The sequence below is a fragment of the Aptenodytes patagonicus genome, chromosome 26 (genome assembly GCF_965638725.1).
Source record: "Aptenodytes patagonicus chromosome 26, bAptPat1.pri.cur, whole genome shotgun sequence".
Lineage (NCBI taxonomy): Eukaryota > Metazoa > Chordata > Aves > Sphenisciformes > Spheniscidae > Aptenodytes > Aptenodytes patagonicus.
This window is the reverse complement of record NC_134974.1, coordinates 1,533,781-1,552,002: the sequence shown is the minus strand read 5'-3', so window position 1 is coordinate 1,552,002 and position 18,222 is coordinate 1,533,781. Positions and strand designations below refer to the sequence as shown.

The window sequence follows — 18,222 nt, the reverse complement described above, 5'->3', positions numbered from 1 at the left end:
CCCTCCTCCAAGCACTTCTTCCAAACCCTGGAACTGGAGGGAGTCCCAAAGGAGTTGAAGGGACAGGTGGCAGCCAGGGCAACTGTGTAAAGGGAGATGTGAGCCCTCTGCTAGATTTTGGCACAATGGGGATGGGTTGAGCATGGGTGTGTAAAATGGGTAGGGGAGGGGGATGGACACACAGGGATCGCCCTCCCTCATGTGGAAGTGATGGGTAGCGTGGGTGACATGTCCTGGAATCTCTGCAGAGGTCTAGAAGGGAGCAGGAAAAGCATCTTTGCCCCGACTGGAGCAGTCTTGTGGTCAAAAGCATTAGGTGTTGTGGAGTCCTTCTGTGTGTGTCACTGTGTCCTGAAGGGCAGTGAGTCTGGAGCAGACGTGCTGCAAATCCTCCAGAAACCCCACTCAGCTGCTGTGCAGGCTGTGCCTGTAGAGGTCCCAAGCAGCGATCCTTTTGTCCCTCCAACCAGGCCTCAAGCTGGGGAGACTGAGGGAGTGGTAGCCCGCCGGCTCTGTTCTCAGTCCCTCCTTCCCACTCCCTTGTCCTCCACAGGCAACACTTTGGTCCTGCTGCTCTGGTTGTGCTTCAGGTAGAGTAGGAGGCACCTCTTGTGCCGTGCTCCTCCGACTGTCCTGACAAAGACTCGTGGACCCTGCTTGGTGCTGAGCAGGGTTGGGTGTCCTGTGGAGGTCCTGCCAAGTACTTGGTCATGCCTGCTGTGCCAGCAGTCTGGATGGCCAGAGCAGAAGTTGTGGCAAAGACTCAGGCAGGAAGAAGGCAGTGTATCGATTGGCCAGCACGTTCCTTGGTCACAGGGGTGCCTCGAACTTTACCAGAGGTCTCCAGTAAAGAGTGTTGGGCGGGAAATAGCCTTCATTCTTAACCACTGGTACTGTGCTGCTTAAGGCAGCTAAGGATGAAGGAGAGAAGGAAGATGGCAAAAGAGCCAAGCAAACTTCTGCCGAGAGCAAAGCTCAATCTCAGAGAGAGAGACTAAAACCCAAGAGCAGAGGTACCCTGCCTAGAAAGGCGATGCCTAAAACGGTGTGGGTGAGCACAGCATGAGGGAGAGCGATTGACGGTGCTGACCCTTGCATGTGGATGTCCAGGCTGAAGGCGCAGGGTTATGCGGAGACCTGCCCCATTTATCAGGAAACACTTTAAAGTGAGGCCCTGGAGGGCAAGGGGATGGCATCACCCGGCGAGGTGGGACACTTCTCATCACTGGCTGCACCATCTGCCTGTGCTGACGTGTCATTTCCCCTGGAAACATTTTGGCCTCTAATCCTGTCACTTGAAAGGAGCCTGTGTGGCTGAATGGGCATGTCATGAACAGGGAAATGAAAAGGCAGCGTTGCAGGGAACATAAGCAGTGTCTCCATTTCTGTAATTGTGATGCTTTGCATGCAAGATGAGCTTGTTGGTAAACACAGGACATGCGCAAAGGGTGCCTCTGGGCCCGGGGCAGTCTGGACCAGTATAAAAGCCAGTCCAACAGCAGGCTTCCTCATCCACTTCTCTTGCCTTCTCCTCCTCGGTGAACAAGGTGAGCTGCAACCACCTTTGCCTCACTCCCCTCTTTCTCTTGTTCTCCTCTTTGTCTTCTGGGCTCAACTGAGACTTTGCCTCGGTGTAGCTTTTGCTGAGAGCCTTGCTCCTGGATCCTGCTCCCAGCATCTCTGTTCTCCTTATTCTCCACTGTGGGGAGGTGGAAGAAGGTCTTGGGCTCTCTTTGCAGGGGCCCCTTCTGGACCGCAACTCTTTAATCTCTCTTCCTCCCTCCTCGGGTTGTCCCTTCTCCGCAGCCTGTGCCTTTTCCCTTGCCGAGCAGGCTGTTCAGGCTGCACCTCACATGATGCCTGAGCTCTCCCTGCCCTCTCTCCCAGGTGCACCTCCGTCCCACAGCCATGTCCTGCTACGACCTGTGCCGCCCCTGTGGCCCAACCCCGCTTGCCAACAGCTGCAACGAGCCCTGCGTCAGGCAGTGCCAGGACTCCCGGGTGGTGATCCAGCCCTCTCCCGTGGTGGTGACCCTACCCGGACCCATCCTCAGCTCCTTCCCCCAGAACACCGCTGTGGGATCCACCACCTCCGCTGCTGTTGGCAGCATCCTGAGTGAGGAGGGAGTGCCCATCTCCTCCGGGGGCTTTGGCCTCTCTGGCCTTGGCGGCCGCTACTGCGGCAGAAGGTGCCTGCCCTGCTAAAGGCAGGCTGGATGTCCAGTGAGCGCATTGACCAGGAAGCCCAAAGCCAGGTGCCGGACTGAGGACGGAACTGCTGGCCAGGGTTTCCAGATGGGTTGAGCACCCTCGTGCCCTCCTGCAATGAGGGAGGGAAGGAAGCAAGGTGCCAGCCTGTGGTGTCTGGAAACACGGCCAACCGATGTTGTCTTCTTCTCCTCCTGCTTTCTTCTCCGCATCCTGAGTCCCTGTTGTCTCCTGCTGTGCTGTGCCATGGGTTTGTCCTGAAGCAATCGGAGAGGGGCCCTGCTCATCACCCTCTCCCCCCACGTGTGTGGGAGGAGGACGCGTGTCCCATTGCTGTGAAGGGGTGCCTGACTCTCCGCTGCCCTGGTAGCAGCCTGGAGCGGGTCCCTTCCAGCACGCACTGCTTTGTTTCACTCTTTAGACTCATTAAAGTTTATGCTGCATGGTAGCTTGAGTCTCCTCGTGTTCCTTCCCTCCTGGGATGCCCAGCCAAGCTGTCCAGGGGGAAAAGGGATGCTCTACAGGGTAAAGGGGTGGCTGAAGGGGTGAGGGAGACTCGTATCTTTCTTGGGGGATTGGGAGTGGGTGTCCCGCTGAAATGGTCACCTGGCGGGGGCTGTCCTTTACATCTGACAAAGCCTGCCCAAAGTCACCCACATCCCTTTGTCCTGAACACTAGACGACTTGTGTCTCTCAGCAAAACCCTGCAATGCTTTCCATGGCTCCAAGGCATGTCTGGTGCGTTGACAGATGCCCAAGGAGTTGTAAGCCTTCACTTCTGCCCCGAGACCCTCTCTCTGTGCCCCCCAGCTCCCTTTATGACGTACTTGGCAATGTTGGCAGAGCTGCTCAGTCACTGCTTGGGAGTTCACATGGGCTCATGACACTGAAGGGAGGGCATTCAGCAAGTCCTTGTCCATCCCTTGCAGACGAGAGGAAGGAAAGAAGGAAAGAAAGAAAGAAACCCTCCAGGGTGCAGCCATTGCATCTTCCTGCCTTTCTGCCCCAAACTGCAAGACCACCAGCATCAGGGAGGGAAGTAACCTTGCTCGCGTGTGAAGTTGTCATGCAGTTGGTGATGTCGGAGAGGACAAGCTGCCTGTCCTTTCCTCCCACATGCTCTTGGCCTCCACAGGTGATGTTTTGCCCCCTGCACCCCAGTCCTGCTTCAGGTACAGTGAGGGGCACCTCCTGTGCTGTCCCATACGCTGTGGGAACCCCCACCACGCCTTTCCCCATAGCCAAAGCCCTGTCTTCCCTGAAAGACAGCTGCTGTCAGCACCCCCCCCGTGCCCTGCTGGGCAGGAAGGCCCTCAGGAAATGCACTCTCCATCAACATTCATGAGCCATGCTGAGCTGACAGCAGAAGCACGGTGGGGTGACAATATCGTACCAGGGAGGGAAGGCCGCATCTGCAGCACGTGCAGGCTGCGGCAGGGCATTGGAGCCTTTGGGCAGAGCCTCGCCATAGGCGCTGGCTGTGGGAGTATCAAGGTCTGGTAGGAGATTCAACCTGTGGATTTTCTGGGGCAGGGATGTGATTGAAAGGACCCTTAGAAGAAAAGACAGATTTTGCACTGGTAAAATGAATGTAAGCTTCCTTTCTTGAAGGAAGAAGTCCTTCCCCCCATTGTTGAGAGAGATGGAGCTGGCGTCCTGTGTCCCAGGTGCACAGGAGATCTCCTCTTCTTGCACAGCAGTGGCCTGAGTGCAGTAACAACAGGCCCAATGGCCCTGATGAGCCTCACCTGGGGTCTCCCACGCCTCCCTCTTCCCTTTGACCCAGGGCTCTATTAAAGCTCTGTCCTGAGCCTTTAGACCATTCTTCAGCTTGGCGGCAGGAGCGTAAGCCTCCTGTTCTTTTGCAGATTTGCTTATGCCTGACCATGAGCCCCCTTGACCTAGACCCTAAGTTGCCCACTGATTTCTCAGCCTCTCCTTGGGTCTGTCTGGTCATTATGGCCCTGGTCAGCAATCAGTGGGCTCTGTTGACCCAGGTTACCATTGCTGGATCTGCTCCTGACCTGTGGGCTGACTGCCCTGCTTGATGTCAATCTTGTTTCATCACCATGAACTTGATGGTTGAGTTGGGCTCTGGGCTGCACCTGTCTCCCGTGTCTGCATTTTCCCTACTCAGGTACTGTGCAATGGAGCCATTGCTAGTGAAGCTGCTGCCCTCCTGGCCTTGTAATCGTGCTCATCTGCTGTCTCCCATCCTGCAGGGAGCTGCTGGCTCTCGCTGAGCCCTGACAGCATTTCTGTTTGGATGGCCTTTTACTGTCATCATCAGGTTAACACAGTGCACCTTCTAAGCTCTCTTCATCATCTTAAATGAGGAATTTGGCCTGGGCCTCTGTGATTAGCGAGTTGCCAGTCTTTGATGGAGTCCAAACTAAACTGGGGAAGGAGTTTTGTCCAGCTTTTGCAATGAGGACCTAGCTGGGGTGTCAGAGGAGTGCAGCTGGTGCCCCAAGCTGGGATGTCATTCCTCTTGGGAACATTCAGCCCCTGTCTTGCCCCAGGAAATGCAGTGCAGAGCATTGAATCCTTCCCTTGGCATGCATCCCTGGGGAGATCCTGACATCTGCTGCTCTCCAGTGTCCTTGCTGGCACTGCCAGCCCTCATTTGCTTCTGCGGAGGGTTGCATGTTGCATGGAAATGTTGCTGAGTGTTTGGAACGGTGTGTGCTGTCCTGTCAGTATGTAGGGCCAAAGCAGAAGTTGAGGCATGGACCATGGGGAGGAGTGAGGCAGATGTGTTTGTTCCCCAGCATGTGCCTTTGTTTGTGGGAGACATCCCAGTTTAACAGGCGTGGTGAACCAATACTTGGTTGTGGAAGGACAACGTCCTTCCTTCTGAAACATGCTTGTGCTGGTGACTGGGGACCTCTAGATGCTACTGGTAGAGGTGAGATGGAAAACAGCCAGGCTTATTTCTCCAGTGAGCAATGCTGAATATCACAGAAGAGCTAAAGCCCAAGGGCAGAGCTGACATGTTTGGACAACTGGTGCCTGAGAGAGCCTGAGCTGGTTGCTAGGGAAAGCTGAGGATGTGGCTGGTCCTCACATAGGAATCTTGTTGGAAGTCTGGCCTTTAATGATAGGTTTGGAAGGAAATGAGGCCCCATACGTTAGGACGAAACCTCAAAACAAGCCCCAGGACAGTGAGAGGCTGGCATAACCTGACAAGATTGGCAATCTCCTTCTCCTTGCCTTCATCTTCTTCCTTCACTTCTGTGTCATTTCCCCGGAAACATTTTGGCCTCTAATCCTGTCACTTGAAAGGAGCCTGTGTGGCTGAATGGGCATGTCATGAACAGGGAAATGAAAAGGCAGCGTTGCAGGGAACATAAGCAGTGTCTTCATTTCTGTAATTGTGATGCTTTGCATGCAAGATGAGCTTGTTGGTAAACACATGACATGCACAAAGGGTGCCTCTGGGCCCGGGGCAGTCTGGACCAGTATAAAAGCCAGTCCAACAGCAGGCTTCCTCATCCACTTCTCTTGCCTTCTCCTCCTCGGTGAACAAGGTGAGCTGCAACCACCTTTGCCTCACTCCCCTCTTTCTCTTGTTCTCCTCTTTGTCTTATGGCCTCGATATAGCTTATGCTGAGCGCCTTGCTCTTTGGTTGCATTCCTGTCTCTGGCCTCCTTGCCAGCACCATGAGAGGTGGGAGAGTGTCTTGTGCTATCTTTGCAGGGCCCCCTTCTGGACTGCAACTCTTTAATCTCTCTTCCTCCCTCCTCGGGTTGTCCCTTCTCTGCAGCCTGTGCCTTTTCCCTTGCCGAGCAGGCTGTTCAGGCTGCACCTCACATGATGCCTGAGCTCTCCCTGCCCTCTCTCCCAGGTGCACCTCCGTCCCACAGCCATGTCCTGCTACGACCTGTGCCGCCCCTGTGGCCCAACCCCGCTTGCCAACAGCTGCAACGAGCCCTGCGTCAGGCAGTGCCAGGACTCCCGGGTGGTGATCCAGCCCTCTCCTGTGGTGGTGACCCTGCCTGGACCCATCCTCAGCTCCTTCCCCCAGAACACCACTGTGGGATCCACCACCTCCGCTGCTGTTGGCAGCATCCTGAGTGAGGAGGGAGTGCCCATCTCCTCTGGGGGCTTTGGCCTCTCTGGCCTTGGCGGCCGCTACTGCGGCAGAAGGTGCCTGCCCTGCTAAAGGCAGGCTGGATGTCCAGTGAGCACATTGACCAGGAAGCCCAAAGCCAGGTGCCGGACTGAGGACGGAACTGCTGGCCAGGGTTTCCAGATGGGTTGAGCACCCTCGTGCCCTCCTGCAATGAGGGAGGGAAGGAAGCAAGGTGCCAGCCTGTGGTGTCTGGAAACACGGCCAACCGATGTTGTCTTCTTCTCCTCCTGCTTTCTTCTCCGCATCCTGAGTCCCTGTTGTCTCCTGCTGTGCTGTGCCATGGGTTTGTCCTGAAGCAATCGGAGAGGGGCCCTGCTCATCACCCTCTCCCCCCACGTGTGTGGGAGGAGGACGCGTGTCCCATTGCTGTGAAGGGGTGCCTGACTCTCCGCTGCCCTGGTAGCAGCCTGGAGCGGGTCCCTTCCAGCACGCACTGCTTTGTTTCACTCTTTAGACTCATTAAAGTTTATGCTGCATGGTAGCTTGAGTCTCCTCGTGTTCCTTCCCTCCTGGGATGCCCAGCCAAGCTGTCCAGGGGGAAAAGGGATGCTCTACAGGGTAAAGGGGTGGCTGAAGGGATGAGGGAGACTCGTATCTTTCTTGGGGGATTGGGAGTGGGTGTCCCGCTGAAATGGTCACCTGGCGGGGGCTGTCCTTTACATCTGACAAAGCCTGCCCAAAGTCACCCACATCCCTTTGTCCTGAACACTAGACTTGTTGTGTCTCTCAGCAAAACCCTGCAATGCTTTCCATGGCTCCAAGGCATGTCTGGTGCGTTGACAGATGCCCAAGGAGTTGTAAGCCTTCACTTCTGCCCCGAGACCCTCTCTCTGTGCCCCCCAGCTCCCTTTATGACGTACTTGGCAATGTTGGCAGAGCTGCTCAGTCACTGCTTGGGAGTTCACATGGGCTCATGACACTGAAGGGAGGGCATTCAGCAAGTCCTTGTCCATCCCTTGCAGACGAGAGGAAGGAAAGAAGGAAAGAAAGAAAGAAACCCTCCAGGGTGCAGCCATTGCATCTTCCTGCCTTTCTGCCCCAAACTGCAAGACCACCAGCATCAGGGAGGGAAGTAACCTTGCTCGCGTGTGAAGTTGTCATGCAGTTGGTGATGTCGGAGAGGACAAGCTGCCTGTCCTTTCCTCCCACATGCTCTTGGCCTCCACAGGTGATGTTTTGCCCCCTGCACCCCAGTCCTGCTTCAGGTACAGTGAGGGGCACCTCCTGTGCTGTCCCATACGCTGTGGGAACCCCCACCATGCCTTTCCCCATAGCCAAAGCCCTGTCTTCCCTGAAAGACAGCTGCTGTCAGCACCCCCCCCCGTGCCCTGCTGGGCAGGAAGGCCCTCAGGAAATGCACTCTCCATCAACATTCATGAGCCATGCTGAGCTGACAGCAGAAGCACGGTGGGGTGACAATATCGTACCAGGGAGGGAAGGCCGCATCTGCAGCACGTGCAGGCTGCGGCAGGGCATTGGAGCCTTTGGGCAGAGCCTCGCCATAGGCGCTGGCTGTGGGAGTATCAAGGTCTGGTAGGAGATTCAACCTGTGGATTTTCTGGGGCAGGGATGTGATTGAAAGGACCCTTAGAAGAAAAGACAGATTTTGCACTGGTAAAATGAATGTAAGCTTCCTTTCTTGAAGGAAGAAGTCCTTCCCCCCATTGTTGAGAGAGATGGAGCTGGCGTCCTGTGTCCCAGGTGCACAGGAGATCTCCTCTTCTTGCACAGCAGTGGCCTGAGTGCAGTAACAACAGGCCCAATGGCCCTGATGAGCCTCACCTGGGGTCTCCCACGCCTCCCTCTTCCCTTTGACCCAGGGCTCTATTAAAGCTCTGTCCTGAGCCTTTAGACCATTCTTCAGCTTGGCGGCAGGAGCGTAAGCCTCCTGTTCTTTTGCAGATTTGCTTATGCCTGACCATGAGCCCCCTTGACCTAGACCCTAAGTTGCCCACTGATTTCTCAGCCTCTCCTTGGGTCTGTCTGGTCATTATGGCCCTGGTCAGCAATCAGTGGGCTCTGTTGACCCAGGTTACCATTGCTGGATCTGCTCCTGACCTGTGGGCTGACTGCCCTGCTTGATGTCAATCTTGTTTCATCACCATGAACTTGATGGTTGAGTTGGGCTCTGGGCTGCACCTGTCTCCCGTGTCTGCATTTTCCCTACTCAGGTACTATGCATTGTGATCATTCTTCTTTTACTTCTGTCTCATTTCCCCTGGAAACATTTTGGCCTCTAATATTACCACTTGAAAGGAGCCTGTGTGGCTGCATGGGCATGTCATGAACAGGGAAATGAAAAGGCAGCGTTGCAGGGAACATAAGCAGTGTCTCCATTTCTGTAATTGTGATGTTTTGCATGCAAGATGAGCTTGTTGGTAAATACATGACATGCACAAAGGGTGCCTCTGGGCCCGGGGCAGTCTGGACCAGTATAAAAGCCAGTCCAACAGCAGGCTTCCTCATCCACTTCTCTTGCCTTCTCCTCCTCGGTGAACAAGGTGAGCTGCAACCACCTTTGCCTCACTCCCCTCTTTCTCTTGTTCTCCTCTTTGTCTTCTGGGCTCAACTGAGACTTGGCCTCTCTATCTTTTGCTGAGTGCCTTGCTCCCTGATCCTGCTCTCATTGTCTCTCTTCTCCTTGTTCACCACTGTGGAGAGGTGGGAGAAGGTCTTATTTGTCTTTGCAGGGCCCCCTTGGGGACCGGGGCTTCTAATCCTCTCTTCCTCCCTCCTCGGGTTGTCCCTTCTCCGCAGCCTGTGCCTTTTCCCTTGCCGAGCAGGCTGTTCAGGCTGCACCTCACATGATGCCTGAGCTCTCCCTGCCCTCTCTCCCAGGTGCACCTCCGTCCCACAGCCATGTCCTGCTACGACCTGTGCCGCCCCTGTGGCCCAACCCCGCTTGCCAACAGCTGCAACGAGCCCTGCGTCAGGCAGTGCCAGGACTCCCGGGTGGTGATCCAGCCCTCTCCCGTGGTGGTGACCCTGCCTGGACCCATCCTCAGCTCCTTCCCCCAGAACACCGCTGTGGGTTCCTCAGCATCTGCTGCTGTTGGCAGCATCCTGAGTGCTGAGGGAGTGCCCATCTCCTCTGGGGGCTTTGGCCTCTCTGGCCTTGGCGGCCGCTTCTATGGCAGAAGGTGCCTGCCCTGCTAAAGGCAGGCTGGATGTCCAGTGAGCGCATTGACCAGGAAGCCCAAAGCCAGGTGCCGGACTGAGGACGGAACTGCTGGCCAGGGTTTCCAGATGGGTTGAGCACCCTCGTGCCCTCCTGCAATGAGGGAGGGAAGTAAGGTGCTGTCTGGACACATGGTCAAATATGTCTTATTCTTGAAATTCCTCCTTTTGATGACTTTCCTTGCATCTGTGATTTTGAATTTCACATTGTCTTGGTATAATGCTGTACTCTTTAAATGATCAGTGGAGGGGTTTTATTCAGGAATTAAGTAAAAGCAGAGTCTTGCTTGCTGTTTTTCAGTTGGAATGGTTTAAATGGCTTCTTTCCCTTATATAAATATATATATATCTTTTGTTTTTCAGAATAGTACTTGACTTTTTATCATTAAACTGTTGGTGCATCTGAATTTGAGTTTCATTGTGGTTTTCTTCTTTTTTTTTTTTTTTTTATCCCCTTGGGGAGGAATGTGTCATTATATGGAAAATCTTTGCAGAGTACCTTTTCAGTGGAAAATGTGAATTGAATAGTCACCACAATCAACCTCAAAAATAATTTCATTATTGTTTACACTCTTGTGAAGCACTGAACAGGTTTACAGATATATTTCTCTGGCTAGTTTTTTCCAATAATTTTTCCACATCTGTGTGTAAAAGTACAATTTGTGGTATTTCAGGTTGGGAACTTTCTGATCTTATCGCTTATTTGGCATCTCTTGCAAGTCTGAGAACTTGGAAGTGCATAATAAGATTTTCAGAAGCAGTATTTGGGTCTCTATTTTTGGTTAGATTGAATACTACCAGACTCCGAAGCTTTAACCATCACACGCTTTGAGTGATCTTGACTCAAGGCTTCAAAGATGAAGTGAGTGTTCAAATCTCATAAGAGTAATAGGACTCTTTATATGATTGTATCATTAATACATTTTTATGATGGGCTTTGTCTCTCTTGCAAGCCTTAAGTAAAATCTAATAAACTTTATTCCTTAGCTAATCCACACAAACACTCTCATAATATAGAGGAAAACTTACGTGAGTGAAGAACTAGACGTAGGTTTTTCACTTAAGAACAGTTTGGTTTTAATCCTGTTACTCACCATGTAGGAATTTTCTCAAAGATGTTAAAACTCAGCACATTGTGTGCAACTAAGAGACATTAAAGAATAATAAAGACTACCCTTTTCTGTAGGTACATAAGCTTTGAGAAACTTATCCAAGTTTTTAACTGTATTGACTCTTTGCTCTCCCACTGGAGCTACGTGGGGTCCGGCAGGACATAGCACAGGAAAGCAATAAGAATGAGAGTTGTGTAATTTCTGATGACTCTATACCTCGTGCAAGGTTTTCTCTTTTAGAGCCCACCCAAATCTATTTGGAAATTATAGTATCATAGTGCTGAGATAGAAATAGTGGAGGAACAAGAGGGAAGATGCCTGGCATTCAGGTTCAGTGCTGGAACTAGTCTAAATGCCCACACAGTAGGGGAAAAGAGGTAGGCTTATTTTTTTTCAAATGTTTTACACTTACGTTCTAAGTTTTCTTTACTTAAGAATTACTTACTTGCAAAGCTACCAAATTAAGGGGAAAAAAGTAGTTTAGAGATAAGATGGGATATGTCCCCTTTTAGGCTGTACCTTGAGGCAGCAAAAGCGAAGTATGAAAGATGGTAAATCAATAAGTATTGGACTGAGTGGAGTCTCTGCGTAAAAATTGGTTTCCATGAATGTATTTTCTAAACAAATAATTGAAGGGACTGGAATGCACACACAAGCATATGGTGCCCTGTTGACAGAACTGGTAGGACTGAAGTAATTAGTTATTCACTCAGATCTGTGAGGAATCACTGATTGCACTCTGATGTACATCAAAGAATGGCTTCGTTCTTGGTGGCAGGAAGGAGTCTTTCTATGATGCAAATGGGCATGCAGCATAAAGAGTACAGAAATGAATTTCAGGAGAATGAAATGTCTGGTTAAGTGGTCTGTGTCCAACAACAGCATGTCCTGAAAGGTACATTTGTGGTGCTTGTTGTGAATGAAAAAGCTTGGAGAAGTGCTCTCTGCCATAAGCCCCTAAGTCTATACTTGCCGATTTAAAAGAAAAAAGAAAGCAGTGTCCTGGAACTAGCCATCTTCAGACAGCATGGCATCATGGAGTGTTTGTGCAGGATGTCGAAGCTTTTATTAAATGTGTCATTAGCGAGACAGTTTCTGAAGAATGTGAACATCAATTTGAAAGCCATGTCCCCTTTGTATGTTAAGATTGGAGAAATGGGTACAATAACTATGCATATGGATGTTTACAAATTTATGAGACTATTGAGGCATCCTTTTTTGCATGAATTAGTTCCCACATATGTTTTTGCAGGTGGAACCTTTTCTTGATAATGACATTGTTTTGCTTTATTTTCCAGTCTAGGTTCACCCTGGCATTGCATGAGAAGCATACTCTACCCATTAAAAATTCTTTCATCTTCACAATTTATGGGTTCTTTTAATTTCTGGTACTCTTTTACTGACTCTATTAGTGTCAATATGAAATTACTCCAGGCCCAGTCTAATAAAGACTTTTTTTCAGCTCCTCAGCAATTTGTTAGCTTGCAGATGTCTCGGGAGCACAATCTAAGATCGCATTCAAGACATTTACTAGAGCTCTTTGTGTGCAATTCCCTGCCTGACCCACTTAAGACCAGTTGCCAGTTAACTTGTTCACCATCTTTAAAAAAAAATCTCCAAGGAGATCTCCAAGGAGAGCTTCAACCCTCTTGGGTAAGTTCTTTGAGCCAATTAGACCAATCTGGAGTTGAGCCATGATCAGGAGACAGTTCAGGAGTCTTTTTGAAAATACTGCAGTGATCTCTGATGAGTTTGTTTTTAAAATATGAGGTAGTATACCAAATAGAAGCGCTTGTAAATAGAAGGAAGCAGAACAGAAGTGTTGAAAACTTCTGTGGATATTGTTACAAGTTTTACGGGAAAATTAATTCTCCAGGTTGCCAGTAAGCACCTGATGATACAGAAGAATTTGTATTTCAAAAATGTACATGTTTACGTGTTTATGGGTTGGTAGCATTGTTTAGGTCTGGAAAGGAAGGGAAATATTTAAGAGCGTAGGTGGGTCTCTTTAGATAATGTTATTGAAATATGAAAAGCAGTTTAAAAATTTGTAAAAGGTTGATTTTTTTTTTTTCTCTTTAAAGAATTGTTCAAGGTTGGTTTTCATAGGGTCTGTTAAAATATGAATAGCTTCACTTTGTAAAGGTATAAACCTATGTGTGGGCTTACAGATGGCAAAGAATGATTTTGGTTCAGAGGCTTTAAGACATCCCATTGGGCGGATGATGAGGGTCTTAACCTCATCAACTATCATGAACAGTTTGATAACTTAATTCTGTGAATATGCACATTGTTAATGAAAATTGTGAAGGATTTCAAAACCCTTCTTCTTTAGGAAGCTAAGACCAAGAACTTTCATTTCCCAGATGTCTATGAATCCTCATGCACATTATTTAATAACTTTTCTCCAAGGAGATGTTCAAACCCTGTAGCTTGTACAGGAGAGATTGCAAAGTAAAGTTCAAAAACATATTAAATTTTGTAAATATATTCCACTTACACAATGAACTTCCATCGGTCTGGGGTGTGGTCACTGTTGTACTGCAATCTGTAGTGAGGGAAAAAATACAATGGCAAACAGACTCTTGTGTGGTTTGTTTTTTTTTTTTCCCCAATGACTCCACAGTTAAGCTTGCGTAAGGATAATACATCAAAATAGTTTAAAATTCATATGTGTCCTCAAGATGACTTGTGAAGTGCTATTCATATTTGTGGTCTGGGATGGTACAGAGGGGAGTTATAGGTTCCCTTCATAAAAGAACTGATAAATCAGGTTTAAATGTCCCCGTGTGCTAGCAGCTGTGCCTCAAACTGTGTTACCGAAGTGTAATAGGGTCATGCTATCCGAATTTGGTATAATATGATAGTAGTTTTCTCTGAATTTCACACAGAGCTGTAATTCTTTCTCATTGGATTCAGTGGCATTTCAGGTGTGCATACGCTTGTGGTTTTTTGCAGGACCTTCACAAAACACAAGTTCAGTCTAGATTGTTCTTATGCTTGGCTGGAGTCAGAGCTTTGTAAACATTAGTGGAGACCAGAATTTATTAAGGATTTACACTCATATTCTTAATAAAAGAACACTTTGAATGATGAATTATGTATTGTATAAATTCTTCTTAATATTTTTCCTTATGACTAAAGTGAAACATACACTGGAGCATAAATTTCATTGTGACTGAAAGGTGGCATTGGAATAAATTTGGTCCATAATACCAGAAGATGAGAGAAACTTGTATGACGGAATATGTATGCCAGAAGATAAGGAAATGAAAACAAAGTAATAAACAGTAAGGAAAAGACATTTAATCAGTTGGAAGCATTTTTCATTCAGGACATACTCGTTGGCAAATAATTTCATGCACAAAGGATGTCTGTGGTCCTCAGGCCATCCGAGATGCAGTATAAAAGCTAACTCAACCCAAGGTCCTTCCTACCACTTCTTACATTTTTCCTCTTTTGTGAACAAGGTTAGTTCAAATCTACTTCTCTTTTTCTATTTGCCGAATTCTTGCCTTCATAACAATTTGATTGCTGTTCTTTTTTCTCCACAGTATTCTGCTAGTTGCTGGATTGGTTGGGGGGAAGACTTTGTCTCTTTAAAATGTTGGTTTTTTGCAGTTAGAATTGCAGGTATTTCTGGAGTCCTGACTTGGCCGTATAGATCCTTGAAATGGTGATAAGTTTATTCAAACGTGGGCTTTCAGACATGCTAAGTGACTCAGCAAATCATAATAATAATAATAATAATAATAATAATAATAATAATAATAAAAGATTAATGAACTGAATAGGTAGAATACCTGTGCAAGGGGGTTGGAACTAGATGATCTTTAAAGGTCCCTTCCAACTCAAACCATTCTATGATTAGAGAGATCTATGCGCTCAGTCATCTTTCAAGTAGCAATGTGCATTTTATGTCTTTAAGGGTCTTATCCATCATCTGTAATGCCTGAAATTTCAACTGGGTTGATATGAAAACAACAGTGTTTGTAAGGGACGTGGATGCATTTATCTGCCCAGGCGGCCAAGGAGGCCAATGGCATCCTGGCCTGTATCAGAACTAGTGTGGCCAGCAGGAGTAGGGAAGTGATCGTGCCCCTGTACTCGGCACTGGTGAGGCCGCACCTCGAATACTGTGTTCAGTTTTGGGCCCCTCACTACAAGAAAGACGTGCTGGAGTGTGTCCAGAGAAGGGCAACGAGGCTGGTGAGGGGTCTGGAGAACAAGTCTGATGAGGAGCGGCTGAGGGAACTGGGGTTGTTTAGCCTGGAGAAAAGGAGGCTGAGGGGAGACCTCATCGCTCTCTACAACTCCCTGAAAGGAGGTTGTAGCGAGGTGGGGGTCGGTCTCTTCTCCCAAGTAACAAGTGATAGGACGAGAGGAAATGGCCTCAAGTTGCGGCAGGGGAGGTTTAGATTGGATGTAAGGAAAAATGTCTTTACTGAAAGAGTGGTGAAACATTGGAACAGGCTGCCCAGGGAAGTGGTGGAGTCCCCATCCCTGGAGGTATTTAAAAGACGTGTAGATGAGGCGCTTAGGGACATGGTTTAGTGGGCATGGTGGTGTTGGGTTGACGGTTGGACTCGATGGTCTTAGAGGTCTTTTCCAACCTCAATGATTCTATGATTCTATGATTCTATGATCTTCAGAAATGTCATCCAGAAAAATCCTTTTCTTTGCTCTTTAGTCCATGGGAGGCTTCTTCAGTGTTCCCATTTTTGTTATGATTAATCTATTACTGGGCACAGTGGGAAACAAGTGGGTAAGATGAACCAGATTCTAAAAGAAACAGCTGGAGAGCAAGGAAACGAGGAAGGTTTAAAGCAGAAGTTTGTGGGTTTTAAAAATCAATTATGTCAAACCACAAGCTTTTGAGCTCTAAATACCACTTTCTAAATGAAGACAAAATGAAGCCGTATACTGAGATTAGAAGGAATAGTCATCCTGAGTTCAGCAAGGATATTGGCTCTAATCACGCATCCTCGATCTTCTTCTGCTATAGTGATCAACATGGACTTCAATATGATAGACATCATCAAAAAGTTCTGCTTGGTGTCTTACAGTTGCCAAGTTTTGAAATTATCTTATAGGGTGCAATGACATCTCTTGCAAGTTTAGAGAAATGGTTTCAGGGACTGTGAGGTCAAGGGGAAAGAATAGTAAAAATAGAGGAGAGCTGAGCACCCAACAAACTGAGATGGGCACAGCAAACAGCAAACTTTGTGTTTATTAGGGTGTTGGAACCAGATATGGAGTATGTGGGAAACTCCTGGCTTTTTCATGGATGGCACGTTTGTGGACAAGTTGTCTGGGAAAGATTTCCAAAGACCTCAGCTTCAAGTATGCTTAACTACATTGAAAATTGTACCTCTTCGTAGGCAAATTTGGAACCTGGAAAATAATTCCTCATTTCATTTTCCAGCTGTCTGTCGAACTCTATCCATAAGTACATTTGTGGCTAGGTATTACTCATAATTACTACTTCTACAATGCTCTGAATACCTGGGGCTGGATCTCAGTAGTGTCACTCCAGACATACAGCCAATCAAAATACTAAAATTAATGATACAGGTATGTGTCCTTTTGTTCTGCTGCCAGCTATTCCACTGGATCACCAACAACTGAGAGAGGATTATTTCAGCCTCCATCTTGTAGCATATTTAAGAATTTGGTTTCCTTCTCAACTCACTCCCCTCTCAACTCCTAAAAGGATCACTGGAAAGCTCCTGTTGTCCTGGTACCTGACCTAAGCAAATGTAAGTGCAATACAACTCCTACATTGCATTCACTTCTGGTCCTGTATTTCAGACTCACCTCCATCCCACAGACATGTCCTGCTATGAGCGGTGTCCTTCCACCTCCTGCAGCCCAACCCCACTGGCGAATAGCTGCAACGAGCCCTGCGTCAGGCAGTGCCAGGACTCGACAGTGGTGATCCAGCCTTCTCCCGTGGTGGTGACCCTGCCCGGACCCATCCTCAGCTCTTTCCCCCAGAACACCACTGTGGGATCCTCAGCATCTGCAGCCGTTGGGAGCGCTCTCAGTGCCGAGGGAGTGCCCATCTCCTCTGGCAGCTCCTCAGGATTTGGGAGCTTTGGCTATCCAGGCCTGGGCAGTGGGTACAGCCGGCCCTACCGTCGCTACAACACCTACCGCAGTGGCTTGTATGGGCCGTGCTAAAGCGTGAGGAGCAAGCAGGAAGAAATGACCAGGAATGCTGAAGCACGACCCGACGCAGGACTGAGCTCATGGCCATGGTTTTCAGAAGCGATGTTAGATACCCACAACTCCAACTGAAGTTAACGGAGTTGTGGGAGTTAGTCATTCCCTAAAATGAGGCCCCTACTCTTGTTATACTACTTTATATTTCTAATCAAGTATGTAGTTCTGCTGTGCATCACTGTATTTGATACTGCCTGGTGTAAAACATAATTTAGACAGTAGATGTGACTTGATTGTCAAGGTGCAATGCTACACTGAAAGAAGAGCTCTGTCTGTGGAATACATCACCACGAGATGTGCCATTCTTCCCATATTGAAACCTGTTGCTTTGCAGTATTTTAATCCGCTCTTTGGTATTATTAAAGTTATGCTTTTACCGTATCTCCAGTCTTCTGTTATTTTTTCCTTCCCCTTCTGTCTTCTTTTGAAGCTTTTTCTGGGTGAAATTCATCACTGCGTAGATCATCACTACCAGGCAGAGACATGATATGAATACTACTGGGGCTACTAATAAGAGGAGAAGAACATATGTTTAGAGCTCAAGATCAAGAAAATATCTAATTTTGCAGCTGTAATGCATATTGTTTCCACGCTGACTCATCATAATACTTGGCTTTCTGCATCTCTGCCAAGAAATTATTCTCAAGGCTGGAAGCGTTTTATGATCTAACAGAATGGCAGGGTATCTAATCTAGCATATGATGATATTTGTTTTAAGGAATCCTTTTGTGATTCACACTCTCAGTAACTCTGACCTGGAGCTGCAGGGTGCAAAGAAAGATTTACATTCTTTTACCATCAAATCACTGCTTGAATGCTTGGATTTGTGAAGTAAAACATGAACGGCAGCAGAAGTCTCAAAGGAGGTATACACATAGCTTTTTGTGACAGAGAGCAAAACTCTTTGATCTATTTTCTTGCTATTTACTGCATAAGTACTGTGTATTTTAGGGCTCCTTATAGAAGCCTGGCTGTCTTTACTGTCCTGGCTGCAGCCCTACAGAATTCTAACAAAAAGCTCACGTCAAGGAATGAAGCGTGCTAACATAAAATAAATATAGAACACTTGTAGGCATTAAACCCTTTAGAATCCTCACCAGTAAATTGTTTTTGCTAAAAGAAGGACCTGAGATTCAAACCAGATTTGCAACAGCCACTGAAGCTACTAAAACAATAGATTTGGGGGAAAAAATGAAGAGATTCTCATGTTGGGAAGATTTGAGGCATTCAAATAATTCCAGTTGTATAAATTCTGTTGTAGCTGGTTAAATTGTTACCAATAGTTAAATTGTTCCCAGTAGTTAGGTTGCTTATGGTTTATGTACCAGTCTAGTCTTATCCTGGCATCAGATGAAAAGCCCTCC

General features: G+C 48.1%; 4 protein-coding genes across 6 annotated transcripts; all 4 read left to right on the top strand.

Moving 5' to 3' along the window:
- Positions 1-1,396: 1,396 nt before the first annotated feature.
- LOC143171172 (feather beta keratin-like) lies at positions 1,397-2,656 on the top strand. Of its 2 annotated transcripts, none has more exons than XM_076359959.1 (2): positions 1,397-1,543; positions 1,885-2,656. In XM_076359959.1, exons 1-2 carry the CDS (start codon positions 1,397-1,399, stop codon positions 2,203-2,205), a joined length of 468 nt encoding a protein of 155 aa, XP_076216074.1. In that variant the 3' UTR covers positions 2,206-2,656. The 2 variants fall into 2 exon arrangements, with proteins under 2 accessions (XP_076216074.1, XP_076216075.1); XM_076359960.1 differs by having other exon boundaries at positions 1,541-1,547; positions 1,888-2,656.
- Positions 2,657-5,731: 3,075 nt separating this feature from the next.
- LOC143171180 (feather beta keratin-like) lies at positions 5,732-6,825 on the top strand. Its single transcript, XM_076359975.1, has 2 exons — positions 5,732-5,738; positions 6,057-6,825. The coding sequence occupies exon 2, from the start codon at positions 6,078-6,080 to the stop codon at positions 6,372-6,374; it is 297 nt and encodes a 98-aa protein (XP_076216090.1). The 5' UTR covers positions 5,732-5,738; positions 6,057-6,077; the 3' UTR covers positions 6,375-6,825.
- A 1,869-nt stretch (positions 6,826-8,694) lies between these two features.
- Positions 8,695-9,920, top strand: LOC143171167 (feather beta keratin-like). 2 transcript variants are annotated; one of them, XM_076359953.1, is made up of 2 exons: positions 8,695-8,841; positions 9,180-9,920. In XM_076359953.1, exons 1-2 carry the CDS (start codon positions 8,695-8,697, stop codon positions 9,498-9,500), a joined length of 468 nt encoding a protein of 155 aa, XP_076216068.1. In that variant the 3' UTR covers positions 9,501-9,920. The 2 variants fall into 2 exon arrangements, with proteins under 2 accessions (XP_076216068.1, XP_076216069.1); XM_076359954.1 differs by having other exon boundaries at positions 8,839-8,845; positions 9,183-9,920.
- A 6,545-nt stretch (positions 9,921-16,465) lies between these two features.
- Positions 16,466-16,816, top strand: LOC143171011 (feather keratin 4-like). Its single transcript, XM_076359730.1, has one exon. The coding sequence runs from the start codon at positions 16,466-16,468 to the stop codon at positions 16,814-16,816; it is 351 nt and encodes a 116-aa protein (XP_076215845.1).
- Positions 16,817-18,222: the final 1,406 nt, after the last annotated feature.